Below are 21,888 nucleotides of genomic sequence, written 5' to 3'. Positions count from 1 at the left end.
CAGAGAAAACATTAAAAGCATAAGATTACATGTTTACTGATAGTGGTACCTGGTGGCCAAGGTTGGTACCGCATGCATGTTTTTGAAGAGAGAAAAAAAACATTTTGAAGAGAGAGAGAAAAAAATATTGAAGAGAGAAAAAAAATTTTGGAAGAGAGAAAAAAAATGTTGGAGAGAATTTTTTTGAAGAGAGAAAAACAATTTTTAAAAAGAGATAAATAAAAAAAATGTAGGAAGAGAGAAACAAATTTAAGACTTAGGCTCAGGAAGGAACTGAGACACTATTTTATTTTATTTTTCCACCTTGCGGTTCAGAGCTTCCGTAGTTTTGCCTTGCCACTGTCAGAGGTTTACAGTGATATTTGTAACAGTGCTGCCATCTGCTGCTCAACTTATGTAACACTTAAGTATTTTGTGAAAGGTCCACTGAGAGAAATCTGTTTTGATTTCATTTTTGAATAAGTGCTCAAAATGGCACAGATTAATAACTTTTTGTCACTGGCATAATGTTTTAAAGCAAAATTGTGTTTGCTCAAGCTCACACTCACAGTGCTGTTCCTAGTGCACACCGCACAAGGGTGTTCAATACAGACACAAAACAGAGTGAACGCGGAGTTACAGCTCGACCAAAGTTCGCAGCGAATGTCCTTCTTAAAAGTGCTATTCGACACTCGAATAAAATAACTCTGAACTTTTCTCGCCCCCTAGTAACGACTATATTTAGGAGCTGTCATAAATCCAGATGGACTGATTGACAGCTTCGACAGTCCCCCAAGGTCCCGCCCCCTCAGCTGAACGGACCGTGTGGGAGCAACTTTTGCTTGGGAACAAAACTTCGTACATTTCACTTACTTATTAAGATTTATGTGACATATAATAAACGCATAATTTTTTTTCTTTTATTTTTATTTATTACGTACTTGATGCGTACACAATGACACGAGAGGAGGACCTGTTGCGGATTGCTAAAAAGCTAGACAAGATGGTGTCTAGAAATAACATGGTGAGAACCTTATTTTGACGCAAAGTTTCACGCTGTTTGTTTGTGTAAACTTTCCACATGGTGCTTGTCAAAAACTCTTTAGACTTTATTTGTGCACGCTTCTACTTCAGATTAATTCAAAAACAGGTGTGCACAAGCGTTGTTTTTGTTGTAAAAGAGATTGAGGAGAGAGAGAGAGAGAGAGAGAGAGAGAGAGAGAGAGAGAGAGAGAGAGAGAGAGAATAATGTGTGTGTAATAGGACTACAGATACGCATGTGTGACAGAACAGGTGTTAGGCTGAAGATTGCTTAGATTTACTCATAGATTTATTCTGGGGAGCACCAAGAACGAAAACAGACGTGCGTCTTTAATGGGAGAGAGTTTGATGACACGTTGAATGCATTTGTTTTTTTATACTTAGAGCACGCATGTATTTCCTCGTAGTAAATGACACTGGGTCGCGGAGGCGTGCTTGCTGATGTGTGTTTTGGCCGACTTAAAAAAAAAAAAATTACGCGCATGGGCACAGAAGAACTTCTTGGCTGAACACCTTTTTCACAGACTGTGATGACGCGTTTCCGCCTTATTTAGCAGCTTAAATCTAACAAACTTTTTATATGTTCATTATATATATATATATATATATATATATATATATATATATATATATATATATATTGATTGCAAGTTTATAACAATATGCTTTGTTATATTACCCTGGTATTAGTTAAAAAAATTACCACAGCTGCGAGATGGCATAAGGAGAGAATTATTATTTACAGCTGCTGAGTGACAGTAAATTGATAATTGAAAATAATATTTGTTGTGGTCTCCCACTCACCACTGTCAAAGTCTACCCTGCAGTCGTTTACTTCCGCGTTCTGAAACCCGGAGTGCAAAAAAAGGTCTTTGTGCTTTACCAGTGTTTCAGTCGTCGAGAACGATATTTATTCAATATGCATTTAAAATGTCACATGACTTTTACCTCTAAATGTACCGTATAGAAACCGAAACAATAGACTCCTAAGATTTACACCACTCTTGTAAAAGCATTCAAAAGTCGAAACTATTTTAATGCTGATTTTTCAAAATAGTTACTTACCACTAACAAAATTCTGCTTGCGTTCGCGCTCCACCGAATTTTCTTTCTTTTCACGTCGTTCAGTTCAACTGCAAAAGCGCGCCAAACTGCCCCAGACAGTTACATCTAGGCTGAATAGCCAATCAACAGTCTGATTACATTTCTTTGAACCAATTAATTTGACAAATTAAGTTGAGGCTGCACTGGTTGCTCTTCAAGTGGAAGAGATCAAAAAGTCTTATGATATTATAATAGTATTTTTTTATTTGTAATAAAAAAGTAAAATAAATGAAAAACAAGAATAAGACTCAATATTAGGCCCTCTTAAGTTATTAAATAATTAACTATTAAAGACTTATCATAGTTATTATATATCTCTCCTGTCTGTGTAGGATGGATCTCTTGACCTTCTGAGAGAATTGAAAAATTTCAACATGACGCTGAAGCTTCTTCAGGTATGTCTGCCAGAGCAATTTTATTGACATACTTTGTTCATGCCATGTGGAGAAATTTAGCTGAACCTTATACACAGTGTCAAATCACATTCCACATTGCCAGACAATACAGAACTTCTTGGAGCAAAACTTCTTGGAGAATTGTGAAAGCTTTTGCCTAACACTACTCAACGACAGAGTACAACATAATATGGAGAGAGTTAAAGGGATAGTTAACCCCCCCCCCCCCCATTTTTTCTTAATTTACTCACCCTTAGGGCTTCCCAGATGTGTATGACTTTCTTTCTTCTGCAGAACACAAATTAAGATTTTTTGAAGAATATCTCAGCTCTGTAGGTCTATACAATCCAAGTGAATGGTGACCAGAACTTTGAAGCTCCAAAATGCACATTAGGGCAGCGTAAAAGTAATCCATTGACTCCAGAGGTTAAATCCATATCTTCAGAAGCGAAGGTGTAATAGGTGTGTGTGAAAAACAGATTAATATGTAAGTATTTTTTACAATAAATCTCCACTTTCACTTTCTTCTCCTTTTGTTTTTTTTGCAATTCGGATTCTTTGTGCATATTGCCAGCTACTGCTGTGTGTACAGATGTGGAGATTTATTGTAAAAAAGACTTAAATATCGATCTGTTTCTCACCCACAACTATCGCTTCTGAAGACATGGATCTAACCACTGCAGTCAAATGGATTACTTTTATGCTGCTTTTTGGTGCTTTAAAATTCTGGCCACCATTCACTTGGATAGACCTACAGAGCTGAGATATTCTTCTATCTTAGTTTGTGTTGTGCAGAAGAAAGAAAGTTATACACATCTGGGATGGCATGAGAGTGAGTAAATGAAGGAATTTTCATTTTTGGGTGAACTATCCCTTTTAAGATTAAAGATCATTTATAATATTATAGAGGGTTATATAAAATAAATATTAAATAATGCAACAGAGAGTTTGTCTAATATAACAGATATCGGGTAAGTACATAAGTGTGTTTTGTTAACATAAAATCCATCTGCTTTTGTTAACTTTGGTTTATCTCTGGCATTTTTTTTTTTTTTTTTTTGCCTAACTTTCAATATTTTCTGTTTACTTTGTTCCAGGACACAAGAATTGGCATGTCTGTCAATGGAATAAGGAAACATTGCACAGATGAGGATGTTGTCAACTTGGCAAAGATTCTTATCAAAAACTGGAAAAAACTTTTAGGTAATTTTGGAAATTTAAAGCACCCCATATTGTATAACCTCTTAAAATCAGACACAGATCAAATTTGAACAGTCTTATTCGAAGTGCTTAAAGATTCATGATGCATTGTGTACACACATAGTACATTATAATCTGTCTTTGAATTTAAAGTTCTCCTGCAATTTAATCAAATTAGATGAAGAATTGCCAACTGGCAAGTTAAACTTAAACAAAAAATGGCCTACATAGGACTATGAAATACAAAGAACTGCCTTTTTTAACACAGGAAATTATTTGTCTGTTTTGGTAGCATTGGGTTTACTGAGAGCAAAGTAGGCGATTTATGGCATTGAATGAAGCAAACATGGATTAAGGAAAACTTGATGACAAAACCCAAATGTTCTAATAGTTTTATTCCCTCTTCTCTTTGTCAGAATCAGCTCAAAACCAAAAATCTGAAAGGCCAAATGAGGTAAAGAATGGTAATTATCCAATGAAGCCATCAGGATCACCTGAGAGGACTTCTCCTGAGAGGCAGTCCAGGTATGTTTGCTGATGACAGGGTCATGCATGGAGGTATTCCAGACAGGGCTTTTTAAAGTCAAAGTGAAAGCTCCAGGAATCTCTTCTCAGAAACACATAAGATGATGGCCTATTTTTTTTATACAAACATTGATGCAGAAGGTGAAGTAAGCAAAGGCGTGTTGTTTGCATTTTGAGGTATAACCTGTTTATCTTGTCAGTCCACAAAGGTCGACAACAGAAATTAAAGCAGACTTAGACTCTAACAAGAAACTCAATGAGAAACACAGAAGAATAAAACGAGATGCAGAGCTCAGGAAAGAAAGACAAGAAAGTGACCACAAAAAAGAGAAACAGTTTATTAACAATAAAAAGGACGGAGACAGGTGAGATGCTCCTCCGACGTACAAATCGTTGTTCTGTAACCCTACAAAACCATGCCAAAGATTGAGAGCTTTTTGCCTTCTGTGTAGGAAGGATTCATTGAACTGTGATGTTCTCTCCTCCCCATTGCCGCATTTTTCTCCACCGCCCAAGTGTCCTCCAGCAGGGGAAGTGAAAAGCGAGAGGTTAGGGCTTGTGCATGTGGTGGAAGCATGTGCTGTTTTGAAATGATTGTAGTCTGTGGAAGAAAGAAATCATGCAGCCATATTATTATGGTGAATGTTTAAGTGTTTCGGAAACATTTCTGATTATCTGAAAAAAAGCATTGATTGTCTTGTGTCTAAAATGTCTTGCTTGAACGTTTTACACTTAAAGCAATAGTTCACCAAACAAATGATAATTCTCTCATCATTTACTCACCCTTATGCCATCTCAAACTCATATGACTTTCTTTCGTCTGTGGAAGTTATATTTTGGTCTGTTCTTACCCAAAACCGATTGTATCACTTCAGAAGACATGGATTAAGCACTCGAGTCATATGGATTTCCTTTATGTTACACCCCATTGACTTGCATTTTATGGACATATTTAAATCATATCTCCTTCAAAATATCTTTGTGTTCCACATAAGAAAGAAAGACATTTAAGTTTGAGATGGCATAAGGGTGAGTAAATGATGAGAGAATTATAATTTTGGGGTGAACTATTCCTTTAATTTGTTTTCTGCTCTTCATTAACTTGAATCATAGATCTTATTCACGCTAGCGCCATCTTTAATTTTGAATGGGAATGACAACGAGGCAGTGAGAGATAGACTTACAGTCTCTTCAATGGCACGAACGGTTTAAAGCTGTATAAAGCTCCTAGATCACACCTGATTTTCCACAACTCATGTTGTTTGGAGTTCTTTGTATACCGCATGTTCTTAGACAGATATTTTATCAATGTTTTGTCCGTGGAAAGATCCAAAAACACTTTAAACAGCAGGACAGACCATTGAAGAGATTGTAAGTCTATCCTTCACAACCTCGTCGTCATTCCCATTAAAAATCAAAGATGGCGCTAGCGTGTTTGTGGTTTGCCTTTATGCTGGCATCATTCCCTCACTGCTGCTTTTTATAAGCTATACACACAAAGTGGCTTGATTCATTTTCACTTTTGTTTAGGAGAGACGCTCCTGTTGATTTTTTCCCCCCTGCTTCGATCAGTTCCCACCCTCTAAGACGCCCATCCACAGATGTAAAGAAAGATAGGTTAGAGCTTGTTTGAGATTCTGCATGCTTGGACATAATCAATATTTTTTTTTCTCTGTGTTAGTAAAGAACATGTGCCATTTTGATGCTAAATATTTATTTTCATATTCTCTCCCTTTCTGACTTTCTTAAATAAATCATTATTGCTCAGGCCTGATTTAATCTATTGATTATATCACATGCTTCCTACATTGGTCATTGAATATGACAAAAGAAATGCATAGTTTTGAGGAGTTGGTTGTTAGTTTTAAACACTGGTTTTGGATGTTTAAATTTCTTAAACAGAAAAAACGCTCTGGGTTCTTTACATCCTTCTCCTCCTCTTCAATCTCATCCTACTAAATGTCCCTCCATGGAAAAAAAAAAAGAGAGGTTAGTTGTTGTAGCAGTGAATGCAGTGTGCGACATGAGTACTTCAGTAGCTTGCTGATGAACTTGCGTTATAAAAATGTGTGACATTTGAAATTGTTTTATGCAGGAGGGACGCGCCTGATCTTCAACTTTATCATCACCCTCCTCCTCCCCATCATCCACATGCTCCTCCTCCTCCTCCTCCTATTCCTATTCCTAAGCGTTCATCAGAGGTTAAGAAAGAAAGGTCAGAGAGTACACTAAAGAGAATATGTGGAAAATTGGTGGAATCAGTAATGTTTTATGTTGTGCTGGCAGTAGGGGTGGGAATCACAAGGTAACTGCCGATGCAATATAATATCTATGTTTAGGTCATGATTCGATATTATTGCAAATCTTTATTTTTGGTGTATTGCGATATTTCACTCAATGTTTCTCATTCGTCTTCATCGGTCTAAAGATAACTTTTTCCAAATCACCAAATGCATTGTTAAATTAATATAAGAGTGCCAGTTTACAAAACAAGGCCAGTATATTTCCTAATATCTATGTACAATGCAAAGCCATAAGCATATAAGACAGACCATATTAGCTCCCTATTTCTGTGGTTAGGTCAATGTAGCTAGTCTTTCTAAAATTTAATTATAGTATTTATGAATACAATAGTAGCTTAAACACTTTTAAAACATTAAAAGTATAATAGATTTATAATAAAAGGTTAGCCTATTTAATATGATACTAACAAATTTTGTCAAAATACCTCAGTTAAAGTTACTACTGTAAAATCATAATAAATTTTAGTAAGGGAGGGGGATAATGTGTAAAGCATGGTAACTGCACCTTCTAAGGTACTGTTGTTGAATTCCTAGACCAATTTGTCAAAGATAATTTTTTTTCCAATCACCATAATATTAATGTGGAGAAAATTAAAATAATAATATCGATATCAATGAGTAACAAATTATTATTTTATTTTTTTGGGGTTCCTGGGTAGTAAGTGTTATTTCCTAATTGCTTATGCCTCAGAAGTATAGAAAATGGCTATTATTCCCCACAAACTTTCCTTTTGTGACCAGGACAGTGATATTTGGAAATTTACCTATCTTCCAGAACATTCCAGATAGATTCAGTGCTGAGTACATTTGGAGTAACTTCTAGAACTTTCTAGAACTTTCCAGTAATATAAATAGTAGTATAAATACAGGCGCCTTAAGCCCACCAGTTCAATTTAGTTCCAGCTGCCTAAGTGGATACATATCTGCATAGAGATGGCATCAAGAGGCTGCAAGCATCCGGCAGACGCATTTTGCTATGTCTGCGGCCAATTTATCAAGATAAGAGCAAAAAAGTACTCTGTGGAAGCATCTGCTAAGATGTGTGAGGCCTACAAGGCATATTTCAGCATGCCTGTCAGGGATCAAGACAAACCCTGGGCACCTCAACTCTGGAAAGTAAGATGTACAATTGTTGCTCGGAATTTTATGTTATAAAATTTGTTAATTTGTAGAAGTTTTTCATTGTTAAATGTTTTACAATTTTCAATGTTATTGAAAAAATATATCATATATGAAAAATGTTGCGAGAATCTCTCACACATTAGTCATGGGTGAAATAAATGTATTTTTGTAGGATGGTACAGAGGGGAAAAGAGAGCCACGAAGTTCGCTATCCCAAGAATTTTGCGGGAACACACTGCACGCAACTGCTACTTCTGCATGGTGGACCCTTCCAAACGTCAGACTGACAAGAATGCACCTGCTATCACGTATCCGGACCTTCCTTCATCCTTCGGCCCGGTGCCACACTGCCATGAGCTCCCCGTACCCACTCCTCCGGAGAGCTTTAGAAGAGAGCAGCAAGTCAGAGAGCGAAGAAGACATTGTAGATCCAGATGGCAATTTCAGAGGTGGAGCTGAGGAGAGAAACCCATACTACCTCAATCAAAAAGACCTCAAGACTTGATTAGAGATCTTGGTCTCACCAAGTCCAGTGCCGAGCTTTTGATATCTAGGCTCAAGCAGTGGAACTTGTTGGATGAAAGTGTGCAAGTCGCAGATCAGAGGAAGCGTCACCAACCTTTTTCCAGCTTCTTCACCCATCAAGATGGGGTCTGCTTCTGCCACAATGTGACCAGTCTGTTCGAGGCAATCGGAATCGCCTGTAATCAGAATGAGTGGCGCCTCTTCATTGACAGCTCATCCAGGAGCCTCAAAGCCATGCTGCTTCATAATCGTAACAAGTTCCTGTCTCTTCTCCTGGCTCACTCGGTGCACCTCAAAGAGGATTACAACAGCATCAAGACCTTGCTGGATGCCTTGAAGTATGATAAGTACATTTGGGTGCTGATTCGTGAAAGTGATTTACAGCATAATCATAAATTATAACTACTCTCTTCTAAATCTTTTGTAGTCATTTTTTTATAGCTTTAGTATAAATACATGTTAATTTGGATTCATATGTTGTTTTTTCTGACTTTATGTGAACGAAAAGACACAAATTCACCCATTTTCTCATTGGAAATAGGTACATTTCAAAATATCACTGTCCTGGTCACAGAAGCAAAGTTTGTAGGGAATAATAGCCATTTTATATACTTTTGAGCCATAAGTAATTAGGAAATAACACTTACTACCTAGGAACAAAAATTGTGTTACATAGACATTTGCACACCAAATACACTATACAATATCACGAGGAAACATATCAGGATACTTTAACATATCGATATTTTTTCCCACCTCTAGCTGGCAGTCGCTTAAACTGACACCTAGCGGTGTAAATGCAGCATCAATTAAAACAGTAGTTTTTGGTTACTGATGCCATTGAAAAAAATATCAGGTTACTATTGTAAAATTAGGCTACTATTAAGATGTGAGTTGACATCATTTTAAACATATTTTTCAAAAAGTGTTATTTATTTCTTGGGGGGGTAAGATTATTGTAATGAGGAAAAATGACTGAATGCACCTTTAACATTTGTAGTAAACACTTTTTTTTAAACCCATGGCTAATATGGGGGTCGCCACCAAATATTTATTTCAACAGAAAAGAGGCGCCGAACATTTTACCTCCCTCTGCTCTTCACCATTCTCAGTCTCACCATTTTCCTCCTCTTCCCAAACGTCCATCATTAGATGTGCCCAAGGAAAGGTCAGAGTGCCTTTCAGTTGGCAGTTGATAGACCTCTTTTTTTTATGAAAAAAAAGGACAGAGTATAAAATTATATTATTGCTGTAGTTTTGTTTTATTTTTTGCAAAGAAGAGTAGTGGTGATAGTTATAAATTAAGTTTTCATTGTAAATTATAATTTAGAATTTATTAGTTGAACCAGCATCACATTGTTATTCCTTGTGCTCTTTGTAATGCACATTGAAATTGTAAATTCGTTGCCTATAGGACGAAAAAAGCTCCTGATCCAAATGCCCCTCTTCCTCTACCTTTTCATCTACATCCTCCTCAGAAACAAGAGATGAAGAAAGAGAGGTCAGGGCTTGGTGTGTCTCTTTGAGGAAACGAATGAATGAATGAATGAATGAATGAATGAAACAAAGTAAACACTTACTATTCTGAGAATCAGTTTTTCCTGTAATTTCAGTTACTGAAACACATTTAGAGATTAATTTTAGCATAATTTGTAAGACTTAAGCCAATTACTGGTTAACAGTGCTTAATCATTTCGATTAGTGGATTGAACGTTAAACAGTGGATATTTTATCATTCTAATCTATTTTTTAACAGCAGTTGCTACTTTTCACTTTTATGATGAGATGCCCAGAAATCCTTCGATAATACAAGAAATACATGTTTTGCCTTACATACTTTGAATGTAAAACAAGTATAAAGGAATTTTCACTCATAAATAATTGCAGATTTTCTTTGCTTAGAAAAGAAACAGAAGGTCCCAATGCTCCTCTTCATCCTGTTCCTCTCCATCTTCAACCCCTTTCTCCTACAAAACATCCTTCTTTAAACATGAAGAAAGAAAGGTTAGGGTTGTGTGAACTGAAAAGCATGTTGATATTAAAAGCTGAATGCCGGTGGATTGTTTTCTTTCGCTAATAATCTGAAAAATAACTGAATTGTTTTACTGTAGAAAAGACACATCAGACTCAAAGCGACGGACCTCTGAACACAATGAGAAAGACAGGTCTGAAGCATGATAAATACCCTTGGATGATACTATTATTGACTGAAATTGAACTTGAATTTGCATAGAATTTACATTACATTGAATTTGCTGTCTAAAACTAAAATGCCCTCTTATCTGGACTGTACCTGTTATTTTGTGAATTAAAAGTATGGGAAAATTCACTGTCAGGGTGAATAGGACGCTAACGCAAAGTGGATTTTCTTACCTAATAAGTAAATAATGGACATTAAACATGTTTGAAATAATTATTTTATGTGAGAAGAAATATTTGAAGTGTTACTGCAGCCGCAGGGACAACGGTCAAATATACAGTTCAACGTTCATTATGAAAAATATTTGTCCTCCGAATGCTGCTATTGGCCTGTCAGAATCAAGTATTCCAGAGAAACTTTTAGTCACTATGATTGAAAATGCAACTTTTAAGTCTTAATTTGATTTGGTGAATGACTTTATATGGCTTGCGGTGATGATGATGTGTAGAAGTTGATTGGTTGTTATCCTATAGCACTCAGACAATGCTTCTTTTGCAGAAAAGATACAAGAGACAGTAAACCACTCAAAAGGCCGTCAATGAAGATCACGATTGAGAGGTTGGGATAGATGTGTTCTGCAATAGAATGATGGCAGAGGGCAGCAACAGTGCATGGATTAGTCTGGTTTTGTTTAAAGAGTTTAAGGAAGATGATTTGCAAAGCTTTTGATTTCCTTCTCTTCAATAAAATAATAAAAATGTCAAACCATCTGCTTGTATTTCTAGAAAGGATTCCACAGATTCCAATAAGCAGCCTCCTAGAAAGCCCAGCCTGGATGGACGGAGAGACAGGTCTGCTTACATGATATTAATCATTATCAAAAATGCTCACCTGAACAACAACAACATTTTATTTGTTTTTCAGGCCAAAGAATAATAATCTAAGCAATCAGGATTCTCTTAAGAAAATTAAAGCTGGCATCTTTTGCTCTTTTACTGCAGTAAGGACTCTACCGACTCCAAGCCAGTCCATCACAATTTAAAACGGCAATCAAGTGAAACTAAATTGGAGAGGTGACCTGTAATTGTAATGTGATTGACCTCGTAATTTACATTGTCAATGCAATTTAATGTACATGGTCTCATAGAATGAACGTTACTTGATGTACATTTTTGCAAACTGACTTTTACATGCTGCTTTCTACATTTTGCTGCAGTTTCCTGGTGAAATTAACATTAGAAGCACTACAACAACATTTTATTAACTTTTACACAAATAACGAGTACAATTGCTGATTATGACTTTACAAAAAAACTTATTTTTCACTCTTACTCATCCCCCGCTATGTTATATAAAAAAACTTAATGCATGATTTGAAAAAAGATACATTTTAACACTTTTATTACAGACCCACCTACATATACATACTTATTGCTTTATCATCAGCTTGCTTGGTAGCTCACAAGTCAAGTCAAGAAAGCTTTATTAGCATGATTGTTATCATTTTGGTTTCGACAGCAGCAGTTCAAGTTCAGCCAAAGACACACAAAAGTGAAAGTAGCATAGAAGCGACACGAAATGACATGGTTGTCTCAGTAAATGTTTTTCTTTTTTTCCTTTCTCATTTCCGAATTTGCATTTTAAAACACTATCAGTTAGGGTTAGGCTTTGGTTAATGGTAAGGATGACTGTTTTGTTAAACTCTCTTATTTTCTTTTAGGACACTATTGGTTAGGTTTAGGGTAACGTTTTAGGTTAGGGAGGTACGTTTTACTTATTCTAACCTCTATCTAAAATTCACCTTGACCTCGTCTGATTACAACCTCATTTCGCTCTGTTTTGGTGCCCCCTGTTGAATATTTCACTCGGAAACTGTAGCCAAACGTTTGATGAAGCACGTAATTTCAGTTTAGCAAAAACATTGCAATAGTCACATAAATTTCATGAGACCAGGCTGAATTTAATAGTAATGTAGACTATAATGTAATTAACTCTAAACTTAAAGGTGCAGTATGTAAGATTCAGAAACCCTTGTTATTAATGACACCTGTGGCCGTTAAGTGAACTGCAGCCTGTTGCGTGATCTCGTGCACACACTCCATAGGGACGCGAACGAGCATGACCAAAACAAAGAGACTGAACGTGATTCACCGGCATCATGATGACAGATAAGGTAGCATAATTAAAATTACACAGTTATGATTGTTTTACTACAAACTTTGAGACTGTATATTATATTTGACTCTCCAGTGCTGGAACAGGGCTAAAACAAAGTGTGGATATAGGTCTGACTATGCAAGACTGTAGTTTGAAATAATCACTTTTCTTTGCATGATACATTGACTGCATTTATATGATAGCAAATGTCAGCGTTAGCTAGCTAGCCAGCTTTATCAATATCTGTTAGCTAAATTTGGTGGATGATGACAGTAGCTGTTTCTAAAATAGACTGTACATTATAAATGTGTTGACACAATTCAGTATTGATGTGATTCCATCACAACTGTCATTTTGATTTATTGATGCGCTATTGTTTTATAATAATAGAATGTATATATTTTCTGTATAACCAAGTTACGTTACACTAATGAATGGGTCTTTTTGCATTATCTTGAACATTGTCTAGCATTCATTAAATGTATTATTGTAGTTTACCTTGCTGAATAATTACAGATGAACATTATGTCAGTTACTGCGAATCAGTATACCTGACTTTTAGTATAAAGAGAAAATCATTTAAATTATTTGAAAGTTATGAAGCAAGTTAGCTTGTAATTTGTCAGCGTTAGCAGGCAAGATCAAGTTAGCTAAAATGACACAGATCAATCCTTATGGCACTATATTTCACATGCTTTGCAGTTATGTAAGCTTACCTATCCAATAAGAAGAATGTCAGTTCTGATCCCCAAAACCGAATGAAGGTCCCTCCAGGAATCAAATGTCCTGCCGATGTTCACTCTAGATTTCTCTCGACCACGATCACGTTCCCGCTTAGCCAGACGGGATTCAGTAAATGTTTTTTTTTTCTTTTTTTTTTTTTTTGCTTACTTGGAGCTTGTTTGAGTTTGTGTAGGAGTTGGTGTTGTGTTTGGAGCCGGCCGTTTGCTGGATTCCATCTCTAAGATAACGTTACCTAGTGTTGCAGAGTGTCTGTTGACACTGGTAAATAGCGGAAGCACTGAGGCAAGGCTCTCGGGAGCGCGCAAAACGTCACATCCTTTGGATTTTCCCGGCAAAAGCGACCCGCTCCTTTCGCATGAAAATCAGTCTACTGGCTTTAATAGGCGATCTAGGAATCCGGAGAGGGCTCATTTTTTAAGTTGCGTTACAAGCCGTTCACACATTGGCAAAAAAAGGCGAATATTACATGAAACATTTTACATATTGCACCTTTAAGATCCTTTCACAAAGAGTTACAGGGTTTTGAATAAATTATAATTAATATATATATATATATATATATATATATATATATATATTAATATATATATATATTAATATATATATATTAATATATATATAAATATACATTGGCAACCAAAGGTTTGGAATAATGTACAGATTTTGCTCTTATGGAAAGAAATTGGTACTTTTATTCAACAAAGTGGCATTCAACTGATCACAATGTATAGTCAGGACATTAATAACATGAAAAATTACTATTACAATTAGAATTTTTTTTCAGAATTTCTTAAATGACTTCAAAGAGTTCTCATCAAAAAATCCTCCACATGCAGCAATGACAGCTTTGCTGATCCTTGGCATTCTAGCTGTCAGTTTGTCCAGATACTCAGGTGACATTTCACCCCACGCTTCCTGTAGCACTTGCCATAGATGTGGCTGTCTTGTCAGGCACTTCTCACGCACCTTACAGTCTAGCTGATCCCACAAAAGCTCAATGGGGTTAAGATCCATAACACTCTTTTCCAATTATCTGTTGTCCAATGTCTGTGTTTCTTTGCCCACTGTAACCTTTTCTTTTTTATTTTCTGTTTCAAAAGTGGCCTGCACCCCTGAGTCTTCTCTTTACTGTTGTACCTGAAACTGGTGTTGAGCAGGTAGAATTCAATGAAGCTGTCAGCTGAGGATATGTGAGGCATCTATTTCTCAAACTAGAGACTCTGATGTACTTATCGTCTTGTTTAGTTGTACATCTGGCCTTACACATCTCTTTCTGTCCTTGTTGGAGCCAGTTGTCCTTTGTCTTTGAAGACTGTAGTGTACACCTTGTAGTGTACACCTTTGTATGAAATGTTTTTTTTTTTTTTTTTTTGGCAATTTCAAGCATTTTATAGCCTTCATTCCTCAAAACAGTGATTGACTGACGAGTTTCTAGAGAAAGCTGTTTCTTTTTTGCCATTTTTGACCTAATATTGTCCTTAAGACATGCCAGTCTATTGCATACTGTGGCAACACAAAAACAAACAAAAAGACAATGAAGCTTCATTTAATGAACCAAATTGCTTTCAACTGTGTTTGATATAATGGCAAGTGATTTTATAGTACCAAATTAGCAATTTAGCATGATTATTAAAGGATAAGGTTTTGGAGTGATGGCTGCTGGAAATGGGACCTGTCTAGATTTAATCAAAAATGACTTTTTTTTCAAATAGTGATGGTGCTGTTTTTTACATCAGTTGAATGCCACTTTGGTGAATTAAAGTACCAATTTCCTTCCGAAACAGCTAAATCTGTACATTATTCCAAACTTTTGGCAACCAGTGTGTATATATATATACACACACACACACACACACACTGATCAGCCACAACTTTAAAACCACTGACAGGTGAAGTGAATAACATGTATTATCTCGTTACAGTGGCACCTGTCAAGGGGTAGGATATATTAGGCAGCAAGTGAACAGTCAGTTCTTGAATTTCATGTGTTGGAAGCAGGAAAAATGGGCAAATGTAAGGATCTGAGCGACTTTGATAAGAGCCAAATTGTGATGGCTAGATGACTGGGTCAGAGCATCTCCAAAATGGCAGGTCTTGTTGGGTGTTCCCGGTATGCAGTGGTTAGTACCTACCAAAAGTGGTCCAAGGAAGGCCAACCGGTAAAACCGCGACAGGGTCATGGGCACCCAAGGCTTATTGGCACAAGGCTTACTCTAGCACAAATTGCTGAAAAACTTAATACTGGCCATGATAGAAAGGTGTCAGAACACACAGTGCATTGCAGCTTGGTGCGTATGGGGCTGCGTAGCCGCAGACCAGTCAGAGTGCCCATGCTGACCAATGTCCACTGCCGAAAGCGCCTACAATGGGCATGTGAGCATCAGAACTGGGTCATGGAGCAATGGAAGAAGGTGGCCTGGTCTGATGAATCATGTTTTTTTATCATGTGGATAGCCGGGTGCATGTACATTGTTTACCTGGGGAAGAGATGGCAGCAGGATGCACCATGAGAAGGCAGGCCGGCGGAGGCAGTGTGATGCTCTGGGCAATGTTCTGCTGGGAAACCTTGGGTCCTGGCATTCATGTGGATGTTACTTTGACACGTACCACCTACCTAAAGATTGTTGAAGACCACATACACCCCTTCATGTCAACGGTATTCCCTGATGGCAGTGGCCTCTTTCAGCAGGATAATGTGCCCTGCCGCACTGCAAAAATTGTTCAGGAATGGTTTGAGGAACAATGATAAAGAGTTCAAGGTGTTGACTTGTCCTCCAAATTCCCCAGATCTCAATCTGATTGAGCATCTATGGGATTTGCTGGACCAACATGTCCGGTCCATGGAGGCCCCACCTCGCAACTTACAGGACTTAAAGGATCTGCTGCTAATGTCTTAGTGTCAGATACCACAGGACACCTTCAGAGGTCTTGTAGAGTCCATGCCTCGACGGGTCAGAGCTGTTTTGGTGGCACAAGGGGGACTTAAACAATATTAGGCAGGTTGTTTTAATGTTGAGGCTGATCGGTGTGTGTGTGTGTGTGTGTGTGTGTGTGTGTGTGTATATGTGTGTATATATATATATATATATATATATATATAGATGTAATGTATATTACAGAATGTTACTACGAAGTCTCATCTCTTATTTCTCTAGGAGAGATTCTACTAGCTCAAAGTCTGGCAGATCCCCTCAGGCCATGAAATCTGGTGAAAGGCAAGAACAATATTTACTGTAGCCTCATTTAGCTGTCACTAATACACCATATGCCTTTATTATTCTTCAGGGAGATTTCTGCCAATTGTGTCATTATTTTCTTATTCTGAATCTTTTGGATAGACTCAATTTGGCTCAACAAATTATGCCTTCTTGTGTCCCAGATGAAATATACCATAGTCATTAAAGTGATGAAACTGCAAATTATGTAACTAAACTAGTTTCGTAAACAGCCATGAATGATTGATAGTATTTTTGGGATATGCAACATTGTTGGGTCACAGACTTCAGTGTTACTGTGATTTAAATTCAATGATTTTTTTCAAACAAAATGTTAATGTTGAGTATTGAATGTAAAATAACCAGTTCTTACCGGGAGCCACTTTCATTACAGTTTAGTTAGTGGTGCATGCTAATGTAAGCATCACTATTACTATTGCCCATACTTAGTGTTAGGTACAGTATTTTAACAATCCCCTAACCCTAAGTATTCATCTTCGGAGTGTAAGTTGTCCCATACCGTTTGTGCTACTGATGTGAATAAAACCTCAAATCATGTGACGAGAGGAGAGGTCTGCTATTACTTTTCTAAATGCAATTTTGGTGGATGAGAAAACTTGCAAAAAAAAAAATACCATAGACTTGCATATTTTCAGATGTTCATTGCTCATTACAGAAATAAAGACTCTTCCATCTTGTTTTCTCCATACAGCAAGAGTAAACCAGAGACCCCAAAGACACCCACAACACCTACAAGCCCTCTCTCTCCATCGTTTAGCTCTAGTGTGGGTCCTTTATCACCTCGCTTGCAAACTGGGGATTCCATCAGGGACAAATGTATTGAGATGCTGGCTGCCGCACTACGTACAGATGGTACGCACAGGGACAAAGGCCCACACACTTAACACCCACACAGACATACTGAAAATATATTGTAATGATGCTCATTTTGTTAAGATGCTTCTAACAGTATAGTAAACAACATGATGCTGTCTTCTCCTATCAGATGACTACAAAGACTATGGGGCAAACTGTGAGGTCATGGCTGCAGAAATCGAGGATCATATCCTTTCTACTTCTTTTTTAAATACTTTTTAGTTAATTTAACATTGTTTTATCCACTGGCTGATTATAACACATTGAACTGAATTGACATCAATCTAAATTGCTACCTTAAAACTCCTTAACTGTCCTCCTCCTACATGTCTACCAAGAGATAAAAGCTACAGACATGAAATACAAAAACAGAGTCCGCAGCCGCATCAGTAACCTGAAGGATCCCAAGAATCCCAATTTGCGTAAAAATGTCTTAGCTGGAGCCATCGAGTTGAGCCGCATAGCCAACATGACTGCTGAGGTAGAGTGCAAAGATGTATAGTTTAGATGACATGGTGTCATTTTGGACTTTTTAAAACCTCTTAAAATAATAAGGTAGATGTGGCGTTCGGTGAAAGGTCTCCTGATTTCTTGAAAGTACATTTTTGCAATTATGAATATTTCACTATTCACTATTATGATTTTCAAATGAAGTGTTTGCAAAGAGTTGTCTGATGCCCAGAAAGACATGAACACTTTGTTCTTGCTGTTGTAGGAAATGGCCAGTGATGAGCTAAAGCAGTTGAGGAATGTGTTGACTCAGGAGGCCATCAGAGAACATCAGATGGCAAAGACTGGTGGAACCACCACAGACCTGCTTCAATGTGGCAAATGCAAGAAGAAAAACTGCACCTACAACCAGGTATATTAGTGAAACATTATTTTGAATTACTAACAGCTGTAAATGTCTAAAGTGTAGTCCTAGTCTTGTCAGTTTGTGAAATGCTCTCTTTCAAAACGTTTTCAGTTTGTTTCTCTCATAGCCCTTTTCCACCAACATGGTTCGGGGGCGGAGCGAATTCTTGAACTGTTCCATGCGTTTCCACAGCAGAAAAGGCCGTTCCGGGGCCGAAAACCTGGTTCGACACCGCCCCCAAAAGCTTGCTGGTCTCCACACAGGAACCGATTACGTCAGGGGGTGGAGGGTGGGTTAATGTTTCGTCACCAAATTTTTCTCTAACAACAACAGTAGCTACCGTCTGCAGCAAAGAGTACTTCTTCACTCTAAAAAATAAAAAATAAAAAACACAAAATCATCAGACATCAAAAGCGTTCAGGTAACTCTTATGAAACAAGTGTTTACTTGCGATATGGTCTTTACGGAGATTAAATATAGAGATCGCAAAGGGGGAAAAAAAAAATCTACGAGAAGATCCAGCATGAAATAATGCACGCTGGCTTCAATCGGACAATTGACCAAATCATAAACAAATTGAAAAACACTTAAGGGAGTGCAGGGTCCATAAGAAGGACCTAAACAAAAGCGACAGTGGACGGAGCAACAATGTTTTGGACTCAGACATAGACCAGTCTGCTATCTAACCGGGACATTAAATTCAGCCAGTCATGTTCGAGATCAACACAGAATCGTTGGTGTCCTCTGCTGCTGATCGCAGTAAGTTATTATATTTGCCAACTTTGTTAGCTTTCCTTACACTGTTGTCTTCTTATTTTGTGCATTGTTTTGTTCACTAGTGGGATTTTTACCAGCTACTCACTAACTTCGGAAGATCTTTCAAATAAATTTAGGGATTCTCAATCAAGACATAAACATAATATTATATGCTGTGGCAAAGCTCCAAATATAACCATCTGCTACACCAATGTTAATAATGATTCCACTGTTACAATTTACAGAACTAAGCAAGTTAAGCCAAAGTTCATACAAAATAATGTAATTACATTACCTGTCGTCTTTAGCGTAGATGGCATCTCTGACAATCTTGTTGAGCAATGTAATAACGTTGGATTGCATTACTCCATATATTTAAATATGTCCTCAAAAACTAGTAAAAGCTGTACACAAACACTGTTGTGACGTGCCATTTTTGTTTATGGGCAGATAAAGTAGTCGCGTAACCCATTACGTCACAGTTCGATTCTGAAGTGGAAAAGCACGGCCGGCTTACGAAAGGCTCAATATTGCCCCGGCCGTGAACCAGGCTCGGCACGTGAACCATCGCCATTTTGGTGGAAAAGGTCTATCAGGGAAACCTTGAAAGTGAGAGCCCTTTGGAGTGTTTCTACAAAGAAGCCTCTTACAAAAGGGTCAATCTAGAACCATCAATTGAGATTATATATATATATATATATATATATACACACACACACACACGTCACTATCACCTGAGAATTGTGCAAAGAACTCTGTCAAAATGTTATTCTTTGAAGAACCATGTTTGCTTTCAGCAGGTTCTTTGTGTGAGAATGATTATAGTTTGAAGAACATTCTTAAAAAGAAATTCCTTTGTAAGAAGTTAACCTGATCATGGAAAAATGAAATGTGCTCATGAATAGGCCTACTGGTTGCCCTTTATTTGATTTTGCTTTTGATTGTTTCCTTACTTGTTGTTGAAAAATAATAATAATAATAATAATAAAAAAATAAAAATAAAAAGATAATTTATATATATATATATATATATATATATATATACACACTGAGGAATGTTTGCCATTCACAGGTGCAAACACGGAGTGCTGATGAACCAATGACCACCTTTGTGCTGTGCAATGAATGTGGTAATCGCTGGAAGGTCAGACATATATATGTTGTGGCTTCTAATGTATATATAAGCAAATCATTTCTATATACAATTAGTTTATATAGAATAATGCAAGTAACACAAGTGTCTTTCAATGTTTTCTTTTTAGTTCTGCTAAGTTATGACAGAGCTCCAACAACAGTGACCACACTCATCAGTGTCCTCATTTTTTTATTTTATTTGTAAGTGAGAGTAAAATGTGTGATTTTTTTTTTTTTTTTTTTTTTTCCCCAAAGCAAATTGCCCTACATTTATAATATGTAAATTAATTCCTGAACTTTTATAGAGGTACACCACATAATAAAAGGGGGTGTGCTATATATTCATAATTAAAATGAAGGTTAATTACCTAGAAAATGTAAATCTTCTCAAATTCTACATTTTACAATAATGTTTTATGAAATGCCAGAGTACATTTAAAAAATAAAAATTATTTTTATTTTTTTTTACTTTAATTCACTTAAACTGATTAATCAGTTTATTGCACAGACATTAACAATCTGCATGGGTTCAGATCAGTTAAGAAATAAAGGATGAAATGTACATTTAAAGGAAAGACTATATGAAGAGAATCTTTATCTATCTCTGACAGATGTAGTAGTTCAGTAGTAAAGCTCATAAATAGTTTTGTAAAAAGTATCTAAACAAAATATTTGTAATTATGATGACATGATGTTTTAGAAAAAAATAATGCAAAAAAAAAAATGGTACAATTCAAACAATAAATGCGATATTGACTTGATATATACAAAAGTACTTTTTTTTTGTCTGCTTTACCTTGAAATTTGAAATAGAGAAAAGGGGTGTGTGAGTGTAAATGTTCTCCAGAAAAAGAAAAAAAAATCAGCTCAGATGTGGCCACTGAAAGCATGCTATATGTTTTTACAATTGAAGAGACAGAAGAAAGAATTGTGAGAAGTGCTTTAAGCCCAGGGCCATTCAGGAACATTCTGTTGTACAAAGCTCTTCAAATACGTGTGGCTTGTTCAGTCAGGTGTCACTGTGCATGTCAGCATACCTGCCATGTGAAAGCAAGACATACCACACATATAGGCAACACATATTCTCTCTCTCTCACTCACAAGCAAGGAAACACACACAGAAAGAGAAATAATGAGATGCAGAACTGTTCTGCAGTAAGACTTAAGATCAACTTGTGATGTGGAGGAAATACTTTTAGTACAGCACCACGGACAGCTCCACACTGTTTAAAGGAATAGTTCACCCAAAAATGAAAATTCTCTCATTATTCACATACCCTGATGTCATCCCAGATGTATATGACTGACTTTCTTCAGCAGAACACAAATTAAGATTTTTAGAAAAATGTTGAAGCTATGGATGTCCTTATAATGTAAGTAAATGGGTGCCATCAGGCTGCTGGCTATTTGACGGTCCGGAAGGCATATTTAGGCAGCATAAATGTAATCCACACAACTCCAGTCAATCAATGAATGTCTTCTGAAGCAAATCGTTAGGTTGGTGTAAGAAACAAATCGATTTATAACTTTAAATCATTGCTTCCGGCCAGCGCTAGGATGCTGTGTGTAATTAACTAACTCTCACGTGACGTCTGAAGAAAGACAGTCATACACATCTGTGATGGTATCAGGGTAAATTAATATTGAGAGAATTTTCATTTTTGGGTGAACTATTCCTTTAAGCAATGTGAAGTGAAATTAATCAAAAACAAAGCACAGAGAACACACATCGATGAGTCACTGCTGAATTCAACTGTCCACATTTCCAACTTTGTTACACTGTAAACTTACTGCTAAAATGTAGACATAAATACAA

The 21,888-nt window shown here is 36.8% G+C and overlaps 1 protein-coding gene across 13 annotated transcripts; it reads left to right on the top strand.

The window, feature by feature from the left end:
* Nucleotides 1-778: 778 nt before the first annotated feature.
* LOC127453304 (transcription elongation factor A protein 3-like) lies at nt 779-20,844 on the top strand. Of its 13 annotated transcripts, XM_051719612.1 has the most exons (23): nt 779-1,003; nt 2,457-2,519; nt 3,617-3,722; nt 4,136-4,244; nt 4,445-4,609; nt 4,697-4,792; nt 5,775-5,861; nt 6,147-6,233; nt 6,340-6,459; nt 9,258-9,362; nt 9,609-9,695; nt 10,097-10,198; nt 10,306-10,359; nt 10,893-10,952; nt 11,120-11,185; nt 11,336-11,407; nt 16,391-16,450; nt 17,163-17,323; nt 17,457-17,515; nt 17,655-17,807; nt 18,042-18,188; nt 20,011-20,082; nt 20,201-20,844. In XM_051719612.1, the coding sequence occupies exons 1-23, from the start codon at nt 935-937 to the stop codon at nt 20,207-20,209; spliced, it is 2,109 nt and encodes a 702-aa protein (XP_051575572.1). In that variant the 5' UTR covers nt 779-934; the 3' UTR covers nt 20,210-20,844. The 13 variants fall into 13 exon arrangements, with proteins under 13 accessions (XP_051575572.1, XP_051575574.1, XP_051575573.1 ...); XM_051719614.1 differs by lacking the exon at nt 6,147-6,233; XM_051719613.1 differs by lacking the exon at nt 11,336-11,407.
* Nucleotides 20,845-21,888: the final 1,044 nt, after the last annotated feature.

Source organism: Myxocyprinus asiaticus, chromosome 15, assembly GCF_019703515.2.
Source record: "Myxocyprinus asiaticus isolate MX2 ecotype Aquarium Trade chromosome 15, UBuf_Myxa_2, whole genome shotgun sequence".
Taxonomy (NCBI): domain Eukaryota; kingdom Metazoa; phylum Chordata; class Actinopteri; order Cypriniformes; family Catostomidae; genus Myxocyprinus; species Myxocyprinus asiaticus.
Note: the sequence above shows the minus strand (reverse complement) of the source record. Positions and strands in the feature narration are given on the sequence as shown.

Excerpts from the sequence above, each read along its gene's own strand:
- LOC127453304 (XM_051719612.1), top strand. The coding sequence starts at position 935 with ATGACACGAGAGGAGGACCTGTTGCGGATTGCTAAAAAGCTAGACAAG. Across the intron at positions 4,793-5,774 it reads GGGGAAGTGAAAAGCGAGAG|GAGAGACGCTCCTGTTGATT; the intron begins GTTAGGGCTTGT and ends ACTTTTGTTTAG. Across the intron at positions 11,408-16,390 it reads AGTGAAACTAAATTGGAGAG|GAGAGATTCTACTAGCTCAA; the intron begins GTGACCTGTAAT and ends TTATTTCTCTAG.